This window comes from Castor canadensis, chromosome 7, assembly GCF_047511655.1.
Source record: "Castor canadensis chromosome 7, mCasCan1.hap1v2, whole genome shotgun sequence".
Taxonomy (NCBI): domain Eukaryota; kingdom Metazoa; phylum Chordata; class Mammalia; order Rodentia; family Castoridae; genus Castor; species Castor canadensis.
The window spans coordinates 77,642,216-77,666,610 of record NC_133392.1 but is presented as its reverse complement, the minus strand read 5'-3'; the positions used below and the strand labels follow the sequence as shown (position 1 = coordinate 77,666,610).

The 24,395-nt window shown below is 46.1% G+C and overlaps 1 protein-coding gene across 1 annotated transcript in view; it reads left to right on the top strand.

Moving 5' to 3' along the window:
* Drgx (dorsal root ganglia homeobox) overlaps positions 1-22,615 on the top strand; it is a 28,838-nt gene extending 6,223 nt beyond the window's left edge. Inside the window, exons 4-6 of the mRNA XM_020160084.2 lie at positions 1,742-1,920; positions 2,008-2,120; positions 20,399-22,615. Of these exons, the coding sequence (XP_020015673.1) occupies positions 1,742-1,920; positions 2,008-2,120; positions 20,399-20,664 (558 nt within the window). The 3' untranslated portion in view covers positions 20,665-22,615. The remainder of the gene's footprint in view (positions 1-1,741; positions 1,921-2,007; positions 2,121-20,398) is intronic.
* The last annotated feature ends 1,780 nt before the right edge of the window (positions 22,616-24,395 follow it).

Below are 24,395 nucleotides of genomic sequence, written 5' to 3'. Positions count from 1 at the left end.
GATAAATGACACAATTATTGAGCATTCAGAAGTGGAAGATCATAACTTCTCCCTGAAAGGTGCAAGGGTAAGATAGGGGTGGTGACAATTAAAGCGGAGAATTGTTGTCCAGGCTGTTGTTAGCTATTATGCAAGCAGACAATGGCTGCGAAGGGTTTGTTTAGCTCGCTTCTGTGTGGGCACATGGGCTTTGGTGGCAGGAAGGGAGATGTGTTTACATTTCTACCCCTTGCTCATTCAAATATGATTAATGTTCTATAAAGCAGGGTCTTAATCGAAGCTGATGTTGTCAAACAATAACTAAATAGGGAAATAAACGACTCCATCATGCTCTTTCCTCAGAAGCAGGCGAACTGTCAGTGCAAAGTCATTAAAATATGATAATGAAAAATAGCTCAATTAAATGTTGTTATAGCTGTGACCTTCATTCAATTAAGACGCAAGAAAGTGTCTGCATTTTGCTTTGCATTTAACTGCCCTAAATTTAGAATATAGATAAAATCATTATTCAATGCTTGCTGATATGTGCAATTAAAAGCCAACTCGATTAAAAACGAAAGAAAGAAACCCAGTTAAAGGAAAGTGAAAATTAAGAGATAGGGTGGGCTGGCAGAGGGCTTAGACTCAAGGACCCAGACTCTCTCCCTGGCCAATGTGCTTGGGGCCAGGGGAGGCAGGGATGATGCCCCTGGGGAGCCAGAGGGAGGCCTAGCCAGAAATTATCTCCCAGGAGAGGAGAGGTTTTGCTGGATCGAGTAAAGAGCAGCGGGCTTTTGCTGACCTCTGGGAACACCTCGAGCCAGGACTGCCTGGCTTCCACGGGCCATCTTTCTGCAAAAGTGGTTTTGATTTCCAAGACTTAAATACTCTGATACTGGCCTCTATAAAGGGGTGCTTAGGTCAAGGTCAATCACAAGCATCATCCTGAGCTGAGGATGATGGAGATGGGGACTCTAGCTAGTGTTCACTGAGTGACCGCTACATGCAAGGTGTCATGCTCAATGTTTTGCATGTGCTTTGGTCTCTCTAACAGAGAGCTTTGTCTCTCCCATCCCTAAACAGTGTGGATCAGGGTCCTGAACCAAATCACGGAGCTTCAAATTGTGCATCTGCCATTTACCACTGGATGATCTTGGGCAAGTTAATTAACCTGTCTGTGTTTAACATCCTCATCTGTGAAATGGGGAGAGCAGGACTTCTTACCTCCTAGGGTTGCAGTGGATTCTAAACCAGGTTCACTGAAGTAAGAATTCTAAGTCACAGATGACTCCAGAGTCAGGGTTACTTATGGATACCTTGGGCTGCAGGTCATGAGCACAGATGACTGTGGCAGGTACACAGATGATTCAGAGCACAGGTGTGAGCCTGTGGAAGACAGCGTTTTTGATGAGAAGCCCTGGAGCAGTGTTTTATCAGCTGCGTTGATGATGATCCCTTGTAGGAAAGCATTTCACATCAAATAAATGTACCACATGTAATTCAGTGTTGAGAACTTCACAAGACAACACTCACCCTTCCTATGGGCAATGAATTTGGATTCCTTCTATTCTTAAATTTATGACAGATGCCCATCATAGATGTGAGTTGATCCTAGATGTCTGTGAGTCTGAAGCTCTGGTTCAGAGCACAGTGTAGACAGGGGCTCCTGGCCAGCTGTGGGTACCCGCATGGGGTCCTGGCACTCTTCTTGTGTCTGATTTTCTGCCTCTCTTGGTGGTGTGTGTTTCCCATCGGGACTCAGGTGTGGTTCCAGAACCGAAGAGCTAAGTGGAGGAAAACAGAGAGAGGTGCCTCGGATCAGGAGCCTGGAGCCAAGGAGCCCATGGCAGAGGTGACACCACCACCCGTGAGGAACATCAACTCCCCACCCCCTGGGGACCAGGCCCGGAGCAAGAAGGAGGCACTGGAGGCCCAGCAGAGGTAAGGCCAGCTGGACCCTGGGCGTGGAGTCTTAGGCAGCTCTGGAGAGACAGGTGGGAACTCAATGCAATGTTCTCTCTTTGCCAGCCTGGGGCGAACAGTGGGTCCTGCAGGTCCTTTCTTCCCCTCCTGCTTACCGGGGACGCTCCTGAACACAGCTACATATGCCCAGGCCTTGTCACATGTGGCCTCCCTGAAAGGTGAGTTTTATTTGCCAGTGGTCCAGCTCATGGGGAGGGTGGAGACTGACTGACTGGCCTCCTGTCTCTGTTCAGCCCATCCTTGACCCTGGCCTGCTTCAGTTTCTTTCTTCTCCTGTCTGTCATGGCCGGGGTCACAGTCACCATCCATTTCTGTACTTGTTGTCTTTTTGATTTCTACACGGCCTGAGAATGTAGGTGAATGTCATGCCACCCACAGAGGCTTGACCTAGAGCTGGTTGTTTCAAAAGTGACTGCTTTGTATTCACAGTTTCTGCCTCTCCACAGTCACAGTTAAGGTGCTGGCCTGAAGCTCATGGGGAGGCCTGGGAGGGAGGTCATCCCAGCTCCTGAGGACCTCTCCATATGTGCAGCTCACTCCCTTGCCTTCCCCAGGGACTCCTGATGCTGGTTCTGAACAGTTAGGATTTGTGGCTGTCCAAGATTTGCTCTCTTCTCAGTGGCTTTGTTATATGAACAATGAAAATCACTATGGATGTTTGGTCAGGGCCAGAGAGAGGAGCATCCTTGAGGTTGTCACTCGAGGGGATTGCTGGAGCATCTTTCCTGGATGCAGGGGCCCATTCAGTGGGCCCATTGAGTGTCCCTCAATTCCTGGTCACAAACTTGCTTATCCAGTGAAAAGGCTGGGCAGCTGTTCTGGCCAAGAACAGAGCTGGGTACAGTACAGTATGGGTCTGAGGGAGTGAGTGTGAGTGCTGTCTTAGAGGTTTGTCTGTCACTGGGGTCTGAGAGGTGGCAGTGCAGGGTTGGACTCTAGGCTTTTCCCTGAAGATGGGCAGTGGGAGAGACCACCCAGGGTGTCTTCTGCCTGTCTTGTGCTAGGGTCTGGGGTCCCTTTGGCCTCAAAATGTCCCTTTTTATAGCCGGTGGGTCAGAAATACACACACGCACACACATTAAGGAGGCTCCTTGCATGGGAAGGAGAGGAGGACATTCTAGGTGTAGGGAACAGCAAATGCAAAGTGTACCATGTGTGGGGAGGAGAACCAGGCTTGTAGGAGTGCCTGCAGAGAGTGCCCAGTGACAAGGTGAAAGGGGCCCTGCAAGACCCTAGATGCCAGACCTGGTCTAGACTTTGCACTGTGGGAGGTACAGCTCTGAGACTGGAGCCATTTCTAAGCGGTCCAGGTAGGTGGGTGAATCCCTTTGCTCAGTTGGCCAGTGTTCTATGTTCTTCCTAGAGCTTCCTTCAGCTCCAGAGTCCAGGTGCTCCTGTGGCCTGGGCGTCCCTTACTGGGCAGCCTCCAGACATATTCTCAGGACACAGTAGGCTGCCTGGGCACCACAAGTTAAGCATCTCAATCTAAAAATTAAAAATGCTCCAAAATCTGAGACTTTATGTATGCAAACATGATGCCCCTAAGTGGGAAATTCCACACCTGACCTCATGTGACAGATGGCAGGCAAAATATGGATGAGCCAACTGGTGGTGTGGCTCAAGTGCCTAGCAAGCCCAAGCCTCTGAGTTCAAACCCCAGTACCATCAAAAAGAAAAGTAGATGCACTAAAAATATTGTGGAACATTTATTTCATTCAGGCTATATGTATTTGGTCATGTACCATACCCCTAAGTGAATTTGTATTTAGACTTGGGTTCTGTCCCATTATATTTTATTACATCTATGCAAATATTCTGAAGTCTGAAAAAAAATCCCAAATCTGAAATATTTCTGGTTTCAGGCATTTCAGATAAGTGATACACAACCTGAACAGAGGTGGAGTTGGTTGACCAGAAGGATATTACCTGTAGGATTTGGGCATTATTCAAGGGTCTAGTCTTGAAAAAGGAGCAACCCCACATCCATCTGTCCATCTGCTTCAGTAAGGGCCCACTCAGCTGAGAGTAGCAATTCCTTTCACTCGCCCCACTCTGGCCCCATGAGTAAGTAGGAGGTGATCCACATACATTCTCCTCTCTGGCAAACCATGGGGTGTCTCTGGAAAGTGAAGTTGAGGCCCTAGAGGACATCTACAGTGGTGAAAGCAGAGGTGGGTAGGGGGTTGAGGGTTAAACTTAGGGCAGAGAGAGCAGGGAATGAGAAGGAATTTTTTGGGGGAGGACACAACCAATCAATATGCAATAATTTCCATCTTTAAAATGTTGTCTTCAAGTCTTTGGGCCAAACATGGCCGGACCAGTCTGTGGCCTGCTGTTTTGTGGTCCATGCTGGGCTGGGAGGAGCTTTTCTTCCATCTCTCCAACCTCTGTGTTCCGAGTTCTTCTCTCTGTGTACTTTCCTCCTTCTAGGGTCCTCTCCCCAGCAGAGTTCTTCTCCTGGGCTCATTGTGACACTCTGTAGCCCAGTCCCCTCTGGTCACTCTGAGCTCTTGGGTTTTTTACCTCTTACAAACTAAGCCATGTTGTAAAGGAAGGGAAATAAAAAATGATTGAAAACTTCTGGGTTCCACAAGGTCATCTCATGTCTTAGTCCTTTTTGGTCATCATGGTACCATAGTCAGTATGATGAAAGGAGGGATCCATAGTCAGACAGTTAGTGAATGGAGCTGGGTTGGCTCTGAGAATATAGCCAATGTGGATTGGGTGTCTTTGCATTCTAGAAACACTCAAGCCCACTGCTGTGGCTTTTCTGGAAGCCAGATGTTCTGTGCCTGAGACCCCTTAAGCTGGGTCAGATTTGGCTGGACAGAGCAGCCTCTCCAATGCAAGTGGGCTCTGCAGCCACTGCAGGTGTGTTTGAGAAACTCTGCCCCACGATTCAGGCAAGTTGTTGCAAGTCAGCTTTGAACACTCCTGGGGGTCAGGGCTCAAAGGTCACGGGAGAAATGTGTTCAGTGCTTTGGTACCAGGGAAGCTTTCTGAGAAGGAGAGTTTTTCTCTCCTTCTCCAGGCTTCCTCAAGTTGCAGAAATAAATACCCCATCCTGACCAAGGAGAGGAATGGTCCAATTTTCTAGCACCCTTCTCGATCCCAGAAGCCCTGGGATATGACCCAGCCTTCTCACCTTTCCTGCACCCCAGATGCCAGGAAAACTGCTGGTTCAATAAAGCTGTCCTTCTCTTGGGCCTGAACTCTTTCTCCGGGGGCCACAGGCTCATGAAGGGACCACCTCAGCTGGCAGGGAGGAGTGTCACTCATGCTGGCACTTGAAGCACCTGCCTGGGCTCTTTGCACAAGTGAAAAACTGAATCTCAGGATGGGGAAGCACTTACTTATGCCTCGTTGATGCAGTGAGGTCTCCCTTAGGAGGGCGAAGTTGCTCACTTTCCTCAGACATCATTCATTTATTCATTACTCTGAGTGAGCACCTGCTGGTAGGGGAAGCAATGAGAGGTTTTGACTTCCACCTTGCTTCTCTCCAGCAAATGAGGACAGCTCTGAGTCCTCTGGGGTTGGGGTATGGATACAAGCAGGACCACATGTGGCCCCTTCCAGGCTAGAGATCCTAACTTACCTCTCTAGACCTGCAGTAATTGGCAACAAACACATAAAAAATGGATCTAAGCTAATTTTAGTTCCCAGACTCAAAGCCTGTGACCAAAAGACCCAAGCTTTTTGGTCTTCCTGGTATCATACAGACCAGTTCTGTGCCAGCCCTAGACTCTACTTGAGTGTCCAGACAGAGGATCCCCATGCAACAAAGGATGTAAGTCAAGACTGCCTATGCTGCACCAGCCTCCGGTACAGTGGGGGACAAATGCAGGGCTCCCAACACTACAAGATGATATCTGTCCTCCCATAAGCACATGGAAAAGTCCACCTAGGAATTCCAGGTCTAAGTGCCCAGGAAGCATGCTGCATAGCTACAGACTCCAGGATGGGGCTGGGGCCCTGGGTTTTGGTTCTAGGCATTGTCGGGATGGGTGTGAAACCCTTGCTTTTTAAGTACTAAGAGCCCCCAGGAATGTCTGTGGACAGCTTGGAGCTTGCTTGAGTATGCTCAGTTCTGTTCAGCAGTGGTCTGTGAAGTCATGAGAGTCTTGAAGGTTGTTTTATGGGTGTAATCTGCCTGGACACTCTTTGGCACTGAAAGTGTTCTGAAAATGAAAGTGCCCGTGAAATACAATGTTCCTTGGTTTCTGCAGGAAGTTGGTTTCAGGATATCCTGATACCAAAATCCATAGATATTCAAGTCCCTTCTGTAAAACATTGTAGTATTTGTACATAACCTACACACATCCTTCTGTACACTTTAATCACCTCTCGATGGCGTACAATACCTAATGCAATGTACATGCTACGTAAACAGTTGTTACAATGAACTGTTTAGGGAAAAATGACAATGTTCAGAACAGATGCAATTTCTCTTCTCTCCAATATTTTTCATCCGTGGTTGGTTGAATCTTGGAATCTGGAACCCATCTGATCATATTGACTGTCAGCTCCCTGAGAAATGGTAGTAGAGGGAGGATAAGGGGAATGCACCCCTCCAACACTGGACTCCCAGGGCACAGCGCTGCATGGGGACTGCCATGCCTACTCCAGCGTGGTGGGGAACATAAGGAGGGCCATTGTGGCTTAGCGTCTGTGGCCCAGAACATTCCTCTGAGCTTCTTCTTCCACCCAAGGTGAATACCTGTGAAAAACTGTGCTAGGGATGCTTGTGAAGGAGGCTCAGGGTTGGACCACGCAGAACAGCATGTGCATTAGGACGTCAGCTGGTGGGCTCAGCTGGTGGGGAACAGGGGACTGATGGCAGCCCTTAATGGTCAGGAGGTCACAGCCCCCATGGTACAGCAGTTAGGGGAAGTATGCAGAAATACAGGTGTGGCAGACTAGCTTTCAGGATCACCAGGTAGGTGCCTGGGTCAGCATTGGGCTGCTCTCATCTGAGGGTGAGGCAGCTGGCCACCCCAGGCCAGGAAACTGCTCACCAGGGGCAGAGCTAGATAATCAGAGAGCAGTCATTTTTCTCTTTTAATTACCAAGCAGCCAGCTAGCACATGGTCTCAAGCAAGCACTCTGGAATAGCCTGCCTGATATGAACCCTCCTTTTTCCATTCTCTAACTATGTAAGTCTTGAGCCAATTCCTAGCACTCTGTGCCTCTGCTTGCTCGTCTGTCAAATGGGCATATTCATCCTGATAGGACTGACTTCTTAAGACAGATTGGGGAGAGCACAAGTGAGGACAGTTGAGACCCCTCGCCACTGTTTGGTACATGAGTGACACTGTAAGTACTGTGGTACATGAGTGACACTGTAAGTACTGACCATCACCATAAACAGGAGCCCGCCATTTTCGCCCCGAGGCAGTGTCCAGGTCCCACTCACTTTTCAAGGACCCACAGGAATGTCTGCTCCTCCAAACTTCTCTCATCTCCCTTTTGTTTGTAAGCCTCATGATTCTAATTTCTGACAGTGTTTGGGGTCCTTCCTGTTCCTTGTGGGATTTTTTTGATTAGAACTTCCTGGGGCTTCACCTCTCAGATGGTCAGAGAGGATCACACTAACATGTTAGTAACTGAGCATTTGTGGAAACCCTCAGATAAGAAAACAGCAGGACCCAGTCTGTGAAGGGAGCCTTTGCGTAATAATAATGGGTGTCCAGAGAAGCAACACCAAGAATCTTCCTGCACTGTCTTAATGGCCAGCCTTGTGATCACAATTCATTAATGCAGAGGAGGTTATTAATGGCCAGGGAGGCACTTGGGTTTGTTCTGAGGAAGTGCTGGCCATAGGGGGCTGGAGAGTCACGCAGTGGAGGAGGTGCGCTCCCCGGTGCACTTAGCTTGTGCCGCTAACCTGCGATCCTTAGAGCTGGGTGTGAGGTGGGACATAATTACAGTTGCCAGATGAGCGCTTTCATAACTCACTGTGTGCTCATGCTGTGGGAGTCACAGTCACTTTCCTGCACTGGACAGAGCAGCATGCTAGGAGGGCTGAGGCCAGAGAACAGCAACAGAGCAATGCAGTGAGATCTGACCCCTTCTTCTACCCTTCCCCATCCCCACCTGGAGAGGTGGGCTGGCCCCAGGTGAGAGCTGGCTGGGAGGAATCTGAGGGTAGACTGGCTGCAGCTGGCATCCTGGCCTCACCTGCCTGTCTGAGGCCTTGGAGGCTGATACGCTCACACACTCAGTGTTCAATAGATGTTCAATTGGAGTAGTAGGTCCTATATTCTGTGTGTGCGGATGAGGGAGACAGTGGACAGTGCTGGGAGAGGGTCCAGCATGTCCTTCCAGGAGCAAGGCCCCTTAGTAAGTCGCAAACATGCCTTTTCCTGCACTTGGCTTCCAGGCCAGGCTAGTGCCCAGCTTCTGAGATGGAAAGGACTGTGTTGGGCGGTCAATTTTTACCTTTAAGGCTAAACTCAGAGTCAGAGGGGACCTTTTCTTCCTCTGAGCCCTCTAAAAGCATTCCCTTCATTCTTCTTTAGTTATTTTTTCCTTTGTTTCGTGAATTTTAAAAAGTACATTTTTTTTAAAAAAACCAATTTTTGTAGTTTTGTTGTGAACTAGAATATTCATTAGAAAATTCATAAAGCATGCACCTAGAGCCTCACGAGTGATTTTGAGCACTTGTTACCTCTTTGCACCCAGAGGCCCTGACTCCATGGGCTCCCTCCACTGGAGTCTCCTTGCTAACCTCGAAGTGAACACCCTGTGGATTTTTATGGTGAGATAGCTTTCCCTCCAAAGTAGGCGTCTTGAAGCACTGGAGTCTTCACTTTTTTGAACTTTATTTAGTCACACATCACATGACAAGATTTGCTCAGAGATCATGTGTCACCTAGCGACAACATAGCGATAGTGTGAGTACATTCCGTGATGTTCATACAATGCCGAAAATGCCCAACAATGTATTTCTCAGAGCATTTTCCCATTGTTAAGTGACACGTGACTGTATATAAATGGATCCTACAGCGTATTCTTTCTTGTGTCTGGTTTCTTTGGCTCAGCATTATGTTAGCAAGCTTTAGCCACGTAGCTAAGTCTGGTTGTAGATTTGCTGTAATATTCTATGTACCTGAGCAGGTCATCCATAAATAAAGACAGCTTGTCTCTTCTTTCCCAATTTTATGCTTTTTCTTTTCTTTTGATATGGCTTTGCTGGTTAGAACTCCTAGTAGAGGGTTTTTTTTTAATGTTAATTTAATTTTTGAAGTGGAGTTTTGCTGTTATCCATACTAGTCTTGAACTCCTGGGCCCAAGCAACTCTCCTCCCTCTGCCTCCTGAATAGTCTTGACGAGAATTGATGATAACAGTCATCCTTGACTTATTCTATTCTTTTTTTTTTCCTTATTCTATTCTTAAAAAAAGTTTTATTGGGCTATAATTAACACATTGGGCAACTCATCTCTGAAAGTATACAATTCCATGATCTTCGTATACTTACTGAATTGTACAACCACTGAGGCAATCAGTTTTAGAACATTTTCATCACCCTGTCCCCATTGCAGTCATTGTCCATTTCCTTCAAGCCCCCAGTCCTGAGCAACCATGAATTTACTCCCTGTCTTTCTAGCTGATGGACATTTTGCTGTTGCTGGTGTGGACATTTCATATGCACAGGCTCTTACAAGATGCTGTCTTCTGACCATGCCACTGTGACCTATCCTTGTTTTATTCTAGAAAAGCTCTTATAGTCACATTTGTTCCTTTTTACTTTTCTTTAACACACCCTTTATCAAGTGGGGATATTTTCTTCTTGTTCTAGTTTTATTATTTTGAAAAGTCACAAATCTGAACTGATGTTGAATTTCACCAAGTGCTTTTTCTGCTACTGTTGAGAAGATTGCGTGAATTTTCTGTCCCAATATATTAATGTGATGAATTATACTGATTGATTTTTAAATGTTAAACCAACTGCATATTCCCAACATAAACCCAAATTAGACAGGACATGTTATCTATTTTACAGAGTACTGGATCTGGTTTGCTAATATTTTCTTTAGGGTTTTGCATTTGTGATCATGAGATTGATCTGATTTTCTTTTCTTATCATCTTCAATCCAGGTTTTGCTATCACAAGCCATTCAGTCCATAGTTGCTTTGGTCCTATGGCTGTACAGCACATTATGGTGGGATCACATGGTAGATAGAGCAGGCCTGTTTACTTCCCGGAGGCTGAGAAGCAAAGACAGAAAGAGGAGGGTTCAGTGTCCTCATATTTCCGTCAAGGGCATGACCTCCAAAACCTAACTTCCTTTTGCTAGATCCCAGCTCTTAAAGGTTCCACTAGCTCTCAATAGCACCGCAGACTGGGGACTAAGTAATCAATGCATGGGGCTTTGGAGGACCTTCAAGGTCACACTGCATAACTTCTCTTATGATCTGCAAGGAACTGCCTTGATGAGCATGTCTCCAGGCTTTAGTGGAGAAACTGAGTCTTGAAGAGAGCTAGGACTGCCCAAGGTCACACAGCATGTCTGGCAGAGGTAGGACAAATTAGGGACTGAGACAACCCCCTTTGAGCCCCCAGACCCTTGTATTGATTCTGTTCCTTTGACAGGCACCTGCTGTCATTGTCTGACTTGAAAAACTGCAGCTCAATTTCCAGAAGTCATTTCCTGTGGGTGTTGATGGTTTGCCCTTCCTGTTGATCAATGGGGCCTGGAGTGCAGGGAGCTGAGCAGAAGGCTTCAAGCTGGTGCCAGAGGCAGTGGGAGTCAGCAGGAGAAGTAGCCTATACTGGGGACCCTTAGATCTGTTTGACTCTGCAAAGACATCCAAGCAGAAATAGGACACTATTCTGCAGTGGCTTTGAGACTGTCATAGCAGAAAGTTCTGATCAGGATGGTCAGTGCCATGGTTCCTTGCCAACGAGTGTTTTCTGAGTGAACAAGTAGATGTTGAGGCAGTGAACTTACATGTAGTAGCTGGAATTAGGGTATGAGTGGGATTTAGGGTTGATGCTGCCAAAAGAACCTGTAAAACTTAGCTGTCAATTTTGGCATTAATCAGATTGAGTAATTATGATGATTACAGTTTTTCTCTCCACAGGGTATTGAGGAAGCTTGGACCTGTTATGTATTTATTGGGCAGCACTGGGGCTTGAACTCAGGGCCTCATGCTTGCTAGGCAGGTGCTTTTACCACTCGAGTCACTCTGCCAGCCCTGAAGCTTGGAGCCTGTGAGATGGCAATCTTGAGGGACTAAAATATGCCAACTCAGTCAGGAAGGAGATTCTTCCTCCTTTCCTTCCTTCCCCAAATATTTATCAAGTGTTTTCTTTGTACCAAAATTGGGCAATTTGGCTCTGGGATCAGGGGTATGGGAGTGGGTTGGGGAAGGGCACCCACAGCAAGTTTCAAGGTAAGATGAACACAAACCAAACATAACATGGTGGATAAGGCCTAACAGCCATATACTAGGAGCTGGAACAAACACTTCCAGGGGTCTGTGCTGAAAGACAAAGTGGTATTGTAGTGCATTGGTTATCATGAGTGCACTTAGCTATAGCAGCTAAAGACAAGCCAAAGTTGTAGGCATCTATCAACAGTCCCCTTTAGACCCTCCTTGTGAATTGGAAGGAACCTGTATTAGGACTCACAAAATATGCATATTTATTTGATTATAAAGCAAAAAGAACTATGGTGTCGGTGTGAAATGTCTCGCCAATCCATGCATTCATTTTCTTATTCAATTCTTACATCTTACTTGAATGTTCGACAAGAAAATGGTGCACTAGAGCTCGGCCTGCCACCCACATCAGATCTCACGGACCTCAGTGATGAAAATGTGCTATTGGCAGAGACGAGACAGAGCTAACTTAATTTTTCCTGTCAGTCTCTGTACTAGATCAATTAAACTGCCAAGGAGATCAAATCTTTCAGACTGTATTTATTACATTAAGTATTTATGTTCAAGCCAAGCCTTTAAAGCATGATGTCATATAGGGATGGAGGCCGATTAGATCAATTCAGCAGAATTTGCTGTAACTTAATGGAAATCTAATTGTGTGTTTTAATTTAGTGTCCAGGAGGTAGTATGTTCTCCAAACAAAACAATTCTTAAGCTGTATTTCAGGGCCAGATATCTCTTGCATAGACTTTGGTGATGGCAAAGTGAAGTCGTGGCCTTTTAAGAAGGTTCACATGAGAAGGGACACACTCAAGTTGATTCCCACAGAAGAGGAGGTGAATGGAGTGTTCCTGGGTGACTGTCATGGTGCATCCTCAGCTCTGTGTCTGTGTTAATGCTTCAAGTGTAGTGTGGCCTTTAGCCTTGGGCATTTTCCCTTGGTGCTGAGGATACAACAGCTTCAGTGGGTCCCTGTTCTAAAGAACATCTGGGCTGGGAGTGTGGCTTAAGTGGTAGTGTGCCAGCCCAGTAAGCATGAGGCCCAGAGTTCAAGCCCCTCTATTGCCAAAAAAAAAAAAAAAAGATAGCAATAATATATAAATGGAGAACATCTGTTCCATCCTTCATATGCAAGGAGTCAGGAAATCACAGACCACAGGAAGGACACCTTATTAATGAGAGTGACACCTGGCCAGCTTAGAAAGAGCAGAAATACAATAAGACTCAAAGAAAACAATCATTCATAATCTTAATAAGCATTACTACTAAATTTTGGTATTGGTATATATTTTTATCCTATTTGCAAACATATATATCTCAGTAAATATTTTATGATGTATTTATAAATTAGAAAATTTTAAATAAATATTATAGATGTATAAATTTATACATGTAGTAAATTTACATATTCCTAGAATCCCCAAATCATCTAGGATATGGAAATGCATGTACATGTACACCTATATGCACGCACTTGGTATTCCCTTCCATAACTGTTGGTTCTCCATCCATAGATTCAAACCACCACAAATTGAAAATATTTGAAAAAAATGTGTCTGTACTGAACACACACAGCCCTTTCCCTGTTGTTGTTCCCTAAACAATGAGCACAGGACTATTTACATTGCATTAGGTATTATAAGTGATCTAGCGGTGCCTTAAGTATGTAGAGGATTGTGTAGGTTTTATGCAAATGCTGCACCATTTCATATAGGGGACTTGAACACCCATGAATTTTGGTATCCTGGGGTAGGGACCCATGGTTATCAAGGGACCACCACATATGTATGTGTTTTATATACAGGGATATGAATCATCCTTGTCCATTTGGGCTGCTATAACGAAAGCCCATAAATACAATGACTTTGAAACCATGGGAACTTGTTTCTCACCATTCTTGAGATCACAGTTCCCCAGGACCTGGAGGATTTGGTGTCTGAGGGCCCAGTTCCTGGTTTGTAGAGGGCATCTCCTTGCTGTGTTCTCACATGGTGGAAGAGACAAGTGACCCTCTAGAGTCTCTTTGAGAAGGGCACTAACCCATGAGGGACTCTGCCTCATCACCTAATCATCTCCCAAAGGCCCAGCCTCTCCATACTGTCACTACAGCTGTCGACAACTGTCAACATATGAATTTGGGGGACCAAAACCTTCAGACCGTAGTGTGTATGCATCTGTATGTATACATACTTGCTGAGATGATGTCATACCGATTTACCATTCCTTTACCTGCCTTTTTAAACTGAGTATTTTATTAGTTTCTTCTTCATGGCACTAAGTATCTTATTATAATATAAATTTTCATAGCTGCAGTGTTTTCTATATGGGTGACCATAGCTTATTCAGGCAATTTCCTGTTACCAGCCATTAGGCTACTTACCATTTTTATTGCTATATGAGACACTGGGATGACTTCCTTTGTTACTAATTTAATTTTTGGCCCACTCATGATTATAGACTTTTGATCAATTAAAAAAATCAAAGCAGAAATAAAAATAAATAAGCAAACAAACAACCCCCATCACCCCCAGCTATTCCCTTCTGGAGCCCCAAGCCTGGAATTCTAATACTTAAAAAACTGAGCTTTGGACTTTTGCTTGGTTTGAGCCTCACAGTTCTCTTGGCACAATAAATAATTCTGCTTTTTGGTCAAATGGAAAACTTCACCAAGGAACAAACAACTGTGAATAGTGTAGGACTTGTCCCTAGGGCACGGTGAGAGGGGAGGATGAGAATGGTGACTGCATGGATATGGGTCTTGTTGTAGCTCTCCTCCCGGGCACCTGGACAACTCGAGTTTTTCGATGGGCATCAATTCCAACTTGACATTGGAGTAAATTGTGACCTATGATGTTGAATTGCCCCTTAATTACAAGGAATTATGGAAATAACAGTTTTTTTGGGGGATTTGGTACCAAGTTGCTTTATAGAATTCATCCCAAAGGTAAGTGTGTTAAGTGCAGAAACTGAAGCTTGGAAAGATAAAAGGTCTCAGGTTTATGATGGTCAGATGTAGTTTCAGACTTTAGAATGGTGTGAGCGAGGGCATACTGTACGGCCACTCTGTTTCTCATTTTCAGGACAGCATTCAAAAAATGACATGATGAACGCAACACTGTCATATGAAGATTTGGTGTTGGATGGCTTGGCCCAGTTGTAGGTAAATGTGAGTGTCTGAGCACGTTGAAGGCAGGCTAGGCTGAACTCTGATGTTTGGCAGGTTAGGTGCAGTGGATACATTTGTAGCTTAAGATATTTTCATCTGATGAAGGACTTATCAGGACATAACACCACGTAAGTGGAGGAGCATCTGTAACCCCATGGGTGGTTCGTGATGGAGCCAGGAGTCACACTCCGAAGTCCATCTTCTTCCATCTCATCACAGCACTTCCAGAGATGTCCTCTTGTCACTCATTTTATAGGATTTCCATAGCAATTATTTAATTTTGTTATAGATATTTCCAAGTGTCTTTATCACCCTCCCCCCACCCGATGTAATAGACGAATGATGAGCTGCCCTTGTGGCATCACAAAGCATCCACGTCACTAATAGTCCAGGCTTGTTGGTTTTTTTTTTTTGGCTGTACTAGGGGGTTGAACTCAGGGCCTTACTCTTGCTAGGCAGGTGCTCTACCACTTGAGCCACACCTCCGGCCCTTTTTGCTTTAGGTATTTTTTCAAATAGTGTCTCAGGTTTATACCTGGGTTGGCCTGGACTGCAAGTTTCCTACTTAGGCTTCCCACTTAGCTGGGATGACAGGTGTGTGCCACTGTGCTTAGTTTTCATTGATTGAGATGGGGTCTCATGAAGTTTTTGCCCTGGCTTGCCTGGAACTGTGATCCTCCCCATCTCTGCCTCCTGAGTAGCTAGGATTTATAGGTGTGAGCTACTGTGCCCAGCCTTGGTGGTGTTTTCAAAGCCACTTTTAACATCATCTTGTATGATCCAACAGCAAGTTGTGACAGCCTCCAGGCCATCTTGAGCTGCTTTTGTTTTCCTTCTTTCTTCTTCTTCTATTTTTTTTTTTTTAGTAGTACTGTGGTTGAACTCAGGGCTTTCATACTTGCTAGGTAGGCACTCTACCACTTGAACAACTCCATCAGCCCTCTATTTGAGCTGTTTTGCTTTGCCTGTACTAGATGGCTGACTGTGCATTTTGAGGTTTTTTTTTTTTGGCGGTTTTTTACCATTTTGTCTCTTTTCTCAATATTACCCACGCATGTGCCTGCCATCAGAAGTAACATTTCTTTCCAGTATGTGGCAGTCTTGTAAATCAGACACCTTGTAATTATGTTATGAATGGACAGAAAAGAACATTTAAGCCCTTGGGGAAGACCTTAAGCAAGTGTGTATATATTTTTGGTGGTACTGAGGCTTTGAACTCAGGGCTGTGTGCTTGCCAGGCAACCTTTTCATCACTTGAGCTTTACCCCCAGGACCGCCTTTTTTGCTTTAGTTTGGTTTTCAGAGAGGGTCTTGCAGTTTTTCCCAGGCTAGCCTGCTATGATGATTCTCCTACCTCTGCTTTCTAAGTAGCTGGGATTATTGGGGTGCACCAGGTGCCTTGCCCTTTGAATGTACTTTTCATGGGCAAAGTGTGTGAGCTTTTTTTGGGGGGGGCTGGATTTTTCACTCAGTAACCATCTGTTAATCAGTCACCATGGGAACCATGGAAGATGAAGCTCTGTTCTGTTGCCTGGGTTTCCCAAGAGTGTTCTGGGCCACACTGTCTGTGCAGGTGGCATAGGGAGATACCTGGTAATCTATTGGTATTGTGAGATTACTGAGAAGTCAAGAGTTAGTTTTGCAAGATCCTATTTGTGGAAGTAATTGTTTTCCTTTGTTAAAAATTGTTGTACCATTTAAGGAATGGCAATTTAGGTTAATATGTGTGTGTTCCCAACTCACTATAGGTCACATGCTCCCTTTTCCCTAGGGTGGTGACCAGGGCACCTATTGCTGGGAGACATAAGAATAGTCTGACCATCACAGAGAAGAGGTGGACTTCACCCTCCTTTTTCTTGCGGGTTCTGCCTCTGTTAAGGCAACACATGACAGCGTGGGATTATAGTGTAATCCTGTAAACTCATGTTGACTATATGCTCACTACTGAGTGCATTTCCCTTCAGATGATTGGATCCTTGGGTACAGGTCATAGATTCTACACTTATTCTTGTTGAATAGCATCTCACTATAGTTGTCATCCACTTGCTTTTGACCTTGTCTATTACACAGGTAGCCTCTCTCAGTCTTACTCATATTTCTATTCAGGATAGGCACGTCTTCCATGCCCTTGTTCAGGGCAGTGCAGGGGAGAGTGGGAGACAGCCCCTTCCACACTCTCTAGGACCTCCCCCAGACCACCAAGGGTTCATTTGTCAGTATTCCTGATGGTGGCTTTCAGATACTTGAGTCCACTTACAAGCCTTGGCCCCCTTGGATGGGTGTGTTAGCTGCTGTCCAGACTTGGGGCACAGATGAGGAAAGACAGAGGCATGAAAAGGGCGTGGTGCTGTGGGATCTCACTGGTCAACATGCGTCTGTCAGGGTCTATGCTCTGCTGTGGAGAGTCCACTCTGTAGGTGGGCACTGGATCAAGGGCATATGGAAACCCTGGCCAGAGGCTGGATTGAGGGTGTCACTTGTGGGTGTGTGGCTCTTTGTGGCTGGATGAGTGTAGGGTGGGATGAGGGACTTCAGAGGTCCTCAGTCACTGTAGGAGCCATAACAGAGAATCAGTAGCCTCGTGTGGCCCTCATCTTCCTGGACAACTTCCTGGATTGCTTAACCCTCAACTGCCTTTTGACTCTCACAGTTTTTTAAAACTTGTTTCTTTTTTTTTCCAAATAATTATCTTATTTTTAATTATGGCAAAGCGCACTTAGCATAATTGTTTTTTACCATATTAACTACTTTTAAATGTACATTTCAATATTGCTAAGCATACAGTCAGCCTTCTAATATGTGTGAGTTCCACATTCCTGAATTCAATCAACTGCAGATAGAAAACATCAAGAAAAAAATGCATTTGTGCTGAACATGTACAGAGCATTGTCCTTGTCATTATTCCCTAAAAAACCCAAGCAGAATTATAGCTATTTGCCTAACATTTTCATTGTATCAGGAGTTACAAGTCACCTGGAGATATTCGAGGTACATGGGAGGATGTGCGTAGGTTCTATGCAAATACTGCGCTGTAATATAGTCAGGGACTTGAGCATCCTTGGATTTTGGTATTAAGGGGGTGCCAGAGACAGACCCCCATGGATACTGAGGGACAACTGTACTCACATTGTGACACATCTTCAGAACTTTTTCATTTTGTAAATCTGAAACTCTGTATCTATTAAACAACTCCTCGTGTCTCACTCTCTCCAGTCCTGAAAACTACTATTTTTCTTTCTTTGTGAATTTGTCCATTCTGGATGCCTCATGTGGGTGAAATCAGGTGGTACTTGTTTTTTGTGGTGGGTTTATTTCACTTAGCACTTCTTGGAGGTCTGCACTGTAGCATGAAACAGCGATCCCTTCTTTTTAAAGTAGGACATTACTCCATTATGTGGGTAACTCTCACAGTCCTTAACCACAGAGTGTTCCAAGCCCTGGCTTCATCAGGTCCTCAGTTTCTTCATCTATCTAGTGTTGGGGTGGGCTGTGAATGAGGCTACATATATAGACTCTCTTCCCTGCCACAGCCTTGGTTCTGAGTTAATTTGTATATCTAAACCTCCCAATCTGGGTTTTGAGGAGCAGGAGTACAGTTATCAGAGGCTTTCTTGGGGGCCACTATAGCAGGTGTGCATTGTGGTTCCAGGAGGAGGAGCTCTGCCACTTCTGCTTCCTGAGAAAGGAGCAGAGAAAGTCCTAGGTTGGAGAAAAAGCCCAACTCAGCTCCACCTGTCTAGGGCAGAGGCTGAGGCCATGGTTAAAGACTGTGAGAGCTACCCACACAATGGCGTAACATCCTAGTGCCACAATGCAGACCTCCAAGAATTGCTAAGTGCTTCTAGGTTCCTGACAGTCTGTGTCCTCAGCCAAAGTCCCCTGGGACCTTCAGCTCCTATGCAGCTCTGGCCTCTGTGGCACCCTTGGTAGATGTACCTAGGGTCATTTCCAGTCTTCTCTCTTTTAAACGTTCCCTAAAATTAAAGTTATATTTCTGATTTTAAAAGATATTCATGTTCATTGTAGAAAAATGAGAAAAATTCTGAACAGACACAGAGAGGAAAGTATGAGTTGCTCCATATCTGAGGTTCTTCTCACCAGCGAGGGAAGAGACAGGGAGAGAAGGCTCCTCTGTGGGCGGGGCCCAGTCTTAGGAATGCTCCTCACTCATGGCGCTAGCATAGGCATCCTTCCTAGCAAAAACTGCGACTCCCCTGGGGTGTCTCTCCAAAATTAGTGTCAGTGCTCAGCTGTGTCTGTGTAAAGCTGTCATGAGCAGTGGAACACTCAGGACTTGGGATCTGACCAAACTCACGTCAGGCTAGAAGCCAGGTGGCCAGCCAGCTTTCAGAATTCCCTTGTGCACTTGGTTGTGGTGATGTGTTTCACACTCACCTTGCTACCTGCTGTATCAGTCCTTTGGTGAAAATTGAAGCAGGAAGTGGAGGCTGCACCTATGCCTCCCCTTACACTAAGGCCACCAGAAGGGGCTGGTCCCACCTCTGCAATGAATTGTGCAAACTTGGAGCATTGGGGTCCTTACTTGGAGAGTGGAGATGAAGAATGCCCATCCCTCCCAGGGGCTATACTGGTGATGAGAGGGGGCAGTGGGTGGTGGTCAAGGTGATCGTTCGTCTTTGAACAGGATGGACAAGGAAGGGGAAAATTCTCAAACATGCTGGGGAGGAGAGGAGGAGCTGCTTATGGGGGAAAGGGAGAAGCTGGGAACATTCCAGTTGCTGCTGCTCTGACTGTCTACAAAGGCTAATCTGTATAAGTAGGCACCAGATCTTGGTGACTTCGAAGGCCCTGGTGGGCATGGGCATCGTATCACAATTACTGCTCCAAAGTGGCCCAAGGGAAGATTCCAGACCATGTTCAGAATGTTAGGACAGCAGCTCAGAGCTGGTGTGAAGCCCATGGGGATGTCCAAGACAACAGGGGAGTAGGGGACACAGGAGTTCTGTTCTTGGTGTGACCCTCTGCTCTGGCTTGGGGCCTCTTCAGAAATTCCAGCGCAACATGACACATCTGCCACCATCCTGTCATCACCAGCCAAGAGGCAGCGGATGGGTAAAAAGAATAACCCTGGGGCTGGGCTTGTGCTAGGGCAATGGTAGCATTCATTCATGAAATGGTTAGATCCCAACAGCTTCATAGCCATCTGAAAAATAATTCAAACAGATTGAAAGAAAATAGCTTTTTTTTTTCATTTAAAATACCCACTATTCCTTTTTCATGGACCATATACCTGATGACTCGCTCAGCATCTCTGATGGTGGAGTCAGACTGGACGCCACCACTCTCATTTTGTATTCTGCATGGAATTTTGTGTGATGCTTGCAAAATCCTGCTTTACAGACATAGCACCCTTGAAAGGAACAGAGCAGGGTCCCTTGTTGAAGCTGTGAACAGCTTTGAGCTAGCAGCTTGCGTGGTATCTAGCAGATGTGGTGGGGCTTCCCTTGAACATTTAAAATCTCCCCACAGAGCTCCATGGTGAGTTCTTAGGGGCACCTCGGCACATAATTTGGGAGTGTGGGATTGCTTCATTAGATCCTTATAATAATCCTATGATGTAGGTACTTTTTCCCATTTTATACAAGCAGAAGCCAAAGCTCCAGGAAGCCAATATCTTGGCCTAAGAGCAGCTGGCTGGGTGGTGGGCAGGCTGGTTAAGGTCTTCATGACGCTCTGAGAATCCTTTGGACTATCAACTGGATAGCTTCAGTGGTGCATTTTTGGGGTCCTGAGGACTTGCCCTCCTTTTGGTATCTGGAACAAAGTGGAATCACTCTCCTCTTTTTTAGGCTCCAGATTCCTTGCTTCCAACAAGCCTAAGAAAGAGTGTGGGCCATGACTAAGCCTGTTTTTTCTTCTTCCAGGGGGCCCACTGTGCTCTTGCTGTGTCCCAGACCCCATGGGGCTCTCCTTCCTTCCCACCTACGGCTGCCAGAGTAACCGTACAGCTAGTGTGGCTGCCCTGCGCATGAAGGCCCGTGAGCACTCAGAAGCTGTCCTGCAGTCAGCCAACCTCCTGCCATCTACCAGCAGCAGCCCCAGCCCTGCCACCAAGCCAGCGCCTCCTGACAGCAGCCAGGACAAGACCCCTCCCACCAAGGAACAGAGTGAGGGAGAGAAGATTGTATGAGGGTCCAGAGCACCCAACCCAGTGTGCCCTCCCCCATGTCCCTGCTTCTCCCAACCTCAGCCCTGCAAACTCTCTGAACATCAAGGAGAAGCGTGATCCTCCTCGTGAACCCAGGAAGGGACAGCGAGACTCACATTCCCTTGGCAACTGGAGAATACCTCTGGTGTCCTGCTGGTGGGATGTGTTGTCCTGATTGTTTTGGAAACAGGTCCCAGTGGTGCTTGGTGGCACCGGAGCCCACTCTGTGGTGAGGCCCCTCAGGTTCCCATCCAGGCCCGGAAGTTTTGAAGGAAGGCAATTTGCTCACTCCTGCATCTTTCCTGTCCCTTTCCCGGGTACCTTTGAAGGGCTTGTCAACCCCAAGTACTGTGGCATGGGTTATCCTAGAGAGATGCTCAGGGCTGAAGTCTCATGATATGAAATGGGACTGCCCCTGTCACATTGCTTAAGAACCACAGAGCTGTAGAATCCCAACCAACTCTTGTTCTTCTCAGCCAACGCTAGCAGCAAGACCCTTTCTCATGTTGGAGGGACTTGGTTAGAAAGTGAGAAAATGTAGGGGTGGGGCAGGGTTTGTTCCAGAAATATATGGTGTAGCCCAGTAGGTCTCACTGGGTACATCTGGCCAGGGAGGCCAGGACAATCAGACTGGCCATTGGTTCCATAACCCAGGGCTGCCATCTTGACTCTGTGGGCACAGAGAAAGTGTGGATCCCCTACAACTGAAGTGCCCATCTGCAGGCCCTGCCATTCCCCAGAAGAGACTTAGAAGTTGGCCACCCGGAAAGCAGCTCTGTGGCCCAGGAAACCCAGGGAGCCCTTGGACAGGGAGGAAGCCCCCTTGGAGCATCTATGAAGTCCTTATGCATCCAGATGCACCACGTTTCTCTGGCACAAAGAGGGTGATCTCCAGTAGAAATGTACTTTTTTACTGGGGGGAAGAAAAGTTGGAAGCAAGATGAAAGGAAGCATAGGGGAAGATGGCTTCCTGTGGAAGAGAGTGAATTCCAAAGGGCCAGATTTCCTAGGATTTCTGTTTTGGTCTAGTGTGGCTCTTTTCTGTCGTGTGGATGGTGACCTCAGAGAAATCAAAGGGGAATGTGCAATAATAGCATGAGCTCTGCTCCTCACTTGGTACCTGAAATGTAGCAGTCTTTGGTGGCTTTTGCTGATGGCATTTCCATGCAAACAGCTGTTGCTTTTATGATGACTATTTTTGTTTCAGTTACTATAATGAAAAGGTTCTACTTTCAGACTCTCTGCTCTCTTTTTAGCCTACTTCCAGGATCCCTCCAAATAATAGTCCTAAGTGTACCGTGCCTCGTCTACGACTGCCGCAAAGCATTTGATAAAACACACCGTCCCCTTTAAAAAATCAGATCCTTCTTCCTGCTGTATTTTGCTTGTTGAGTACGAAGATGAACCGATTTGCCAAAAAGCGGCAAAGTCGCTTCTGTTTCCCTGTAATTACGAATGTTTGGTTGAGCAATGGAAGCTCAAGCCCTTATGCACACTAACTCTTCAATCTAATTGTTTGATTAAACTCGTATTTCCTCCAGAAAGGTACATAAATAAGTGAACTGTTGGGCAAATTAAGAATACTTAACAGCATTGCATCCGAAAAGTAGTTACGCTGATTAAATTTTGTGTCCTTGAGGACTTTCAGGAAATTACTTTTGATCGTCAATAACACAATTAAGTAAACTACACACACATTAGCATGAATAATTGATAAGAAATTATGTATTACCACGAAGCACTGATTTAATAATTCATGACGCGACACTCTAGTGACTGTGCAAAACTGGATAACATCGAAAAGTCTGCCTGACATTACGGAAAGAAAGGAAAAAGCAAGCGCCAAACCTCTGCAGAGATATTGAGTACTTAGTTTTGTTGTACAAAGGCAAAAAGTAACTGGTGCATGATGTAGTTTCTGTTTGTTTAAATACCCAAATAAATTTAGAAGAGTTAAAAGAAAGACCTACAGAACTCAGGTCCTCTCTTGCTCTTTGTTTTTCTTGGCCTTGGAGCTGTGGATTGGGTGGAGTCTGCTCTCTAAGTGTTCACTTTGGCTAGGGTGAACCATTCAGGAACTTCCAGGAGGAGGGTTTGGCTTTGGGACCTGGGTTTGGGAGCCTTTCAGCAGATGCGGGGACAAGACAGAGGCCCTTGTGCACCAGAGCCCTCCCCAGGTGCACATGCCTGCAGGACTCAGCACTTCTCATCCATCCAGGAAGGATGGATGTAGTCTTGCCGGATCCCTTTCAGGGCTGTCCTTGATGAAGTACTCTTTGGGGCAGCCATCACTGGAGCCGCTGTAGGTTGCCCTGTCTGAAGTTCATAATGTGACTGTAAAAAGCCACCTGGGCTTCAGTCTGGGAAGGAGGTTTGGGCCCCAGGGATTGATTGATTAATAATTATTACTCATTTATTAGTTGAAGCACTCCAAAGAGTATGTCTTAATGCACTCCAGGCTATGAGAATGGAGCCTTGAAGCCACAAAAGTCATGACAGAGGCAGAGCTCAGCCCCATTCAGGATGAGGGCTTTGGGAAGAGGAGCGATAGGGGACAGAGGTCAGAGTGGGTAGCCTTGGTGTAGGACACTGGAGGACTCACAGGCTCCCTCCTCCACCCCTCAGTTGTCACTTTATTTATGCATACCTAGCTCCTGGCCTCTCAGCTGCATAGAAAGGGCATCCGTAGACTTCGCTACTGTCTCATTGCCTGGGAACTTAGTAGAGATTACATTTTAACCCCGACGACAACCAACCCACAAGGTAAGTACAGGTTGAGCATCCCTATCTGAAAATCCAAAGTCCAAATGCTCTAAAATCCACAATTTTTAAAGTGCTGACATGACACCACAAGTATGGTGGAAACTTTGTTTCATGAACAAGTTTAACTAAAATAATGTATAGGATAGCCTTCAGGCTATAAGGTGTATATGAAACATCCATGAATTTTGTGGCTCCCAGCCCAAAATGTCTATTATGTGTATGCAAATATTTACAAGCAGAAAGGATTTCTAAAATCTGGAAGTCTTCTGGTCTCAAGTGTTCCAGATAAGGGATATGCAGCTTCTAACTCTTTCCATTTCACAGACACAAAACCGAGGCCAGGAAGGTTGGGCAACTACTACAGAGTGACGTGGCCTGTGGCCCTCAGTAGGATAAGGAAGAGCTCGGCCTCATGGCTTGTCACCCAGAAAATGATTAACAAGTGAACTGATGGCATTAACTGAGCCCTGATGGCAATGGAGGCCTGAGAGGGCTGGTGGGTCCTGGCATGTTTGACAGATGGTGAACGGTGGTGGTGGCGGTGTGGGGTGGAGTCTTTGCATTTGCTCACCATCTGTGGGCTCAGGCCTGGTGGGCTTGTTGGAGGGAGGGGGAGGATATTGCACCCCAGGGCCCTGTCAGCTCCCTCAGGGTCTCTCTGCCCCGAGTCCAGCCTGGCAGGAGTAGAGGCCAGAGGCCAGAGGCCAGTGGGCTCCCATTTGATCTGCCTCTGGACCAGCGCACCTGGCCTTCCTGTGTGTGTCAGTCCTTCAGGGAGCAGGCTCAGCAGGGATTCATAACATGGATTGTACCTAGAGCTCCTGGGACTCTCAGATGGTTTTTCTAGAGGGGCCACCATGAAGGGGCCCAAGACTACACCAATTCACATAATGGAAATTATTGCTTCTTAATTTTCTGACTTCACCAGAAAGAGTAAAACTTTTTAGAGC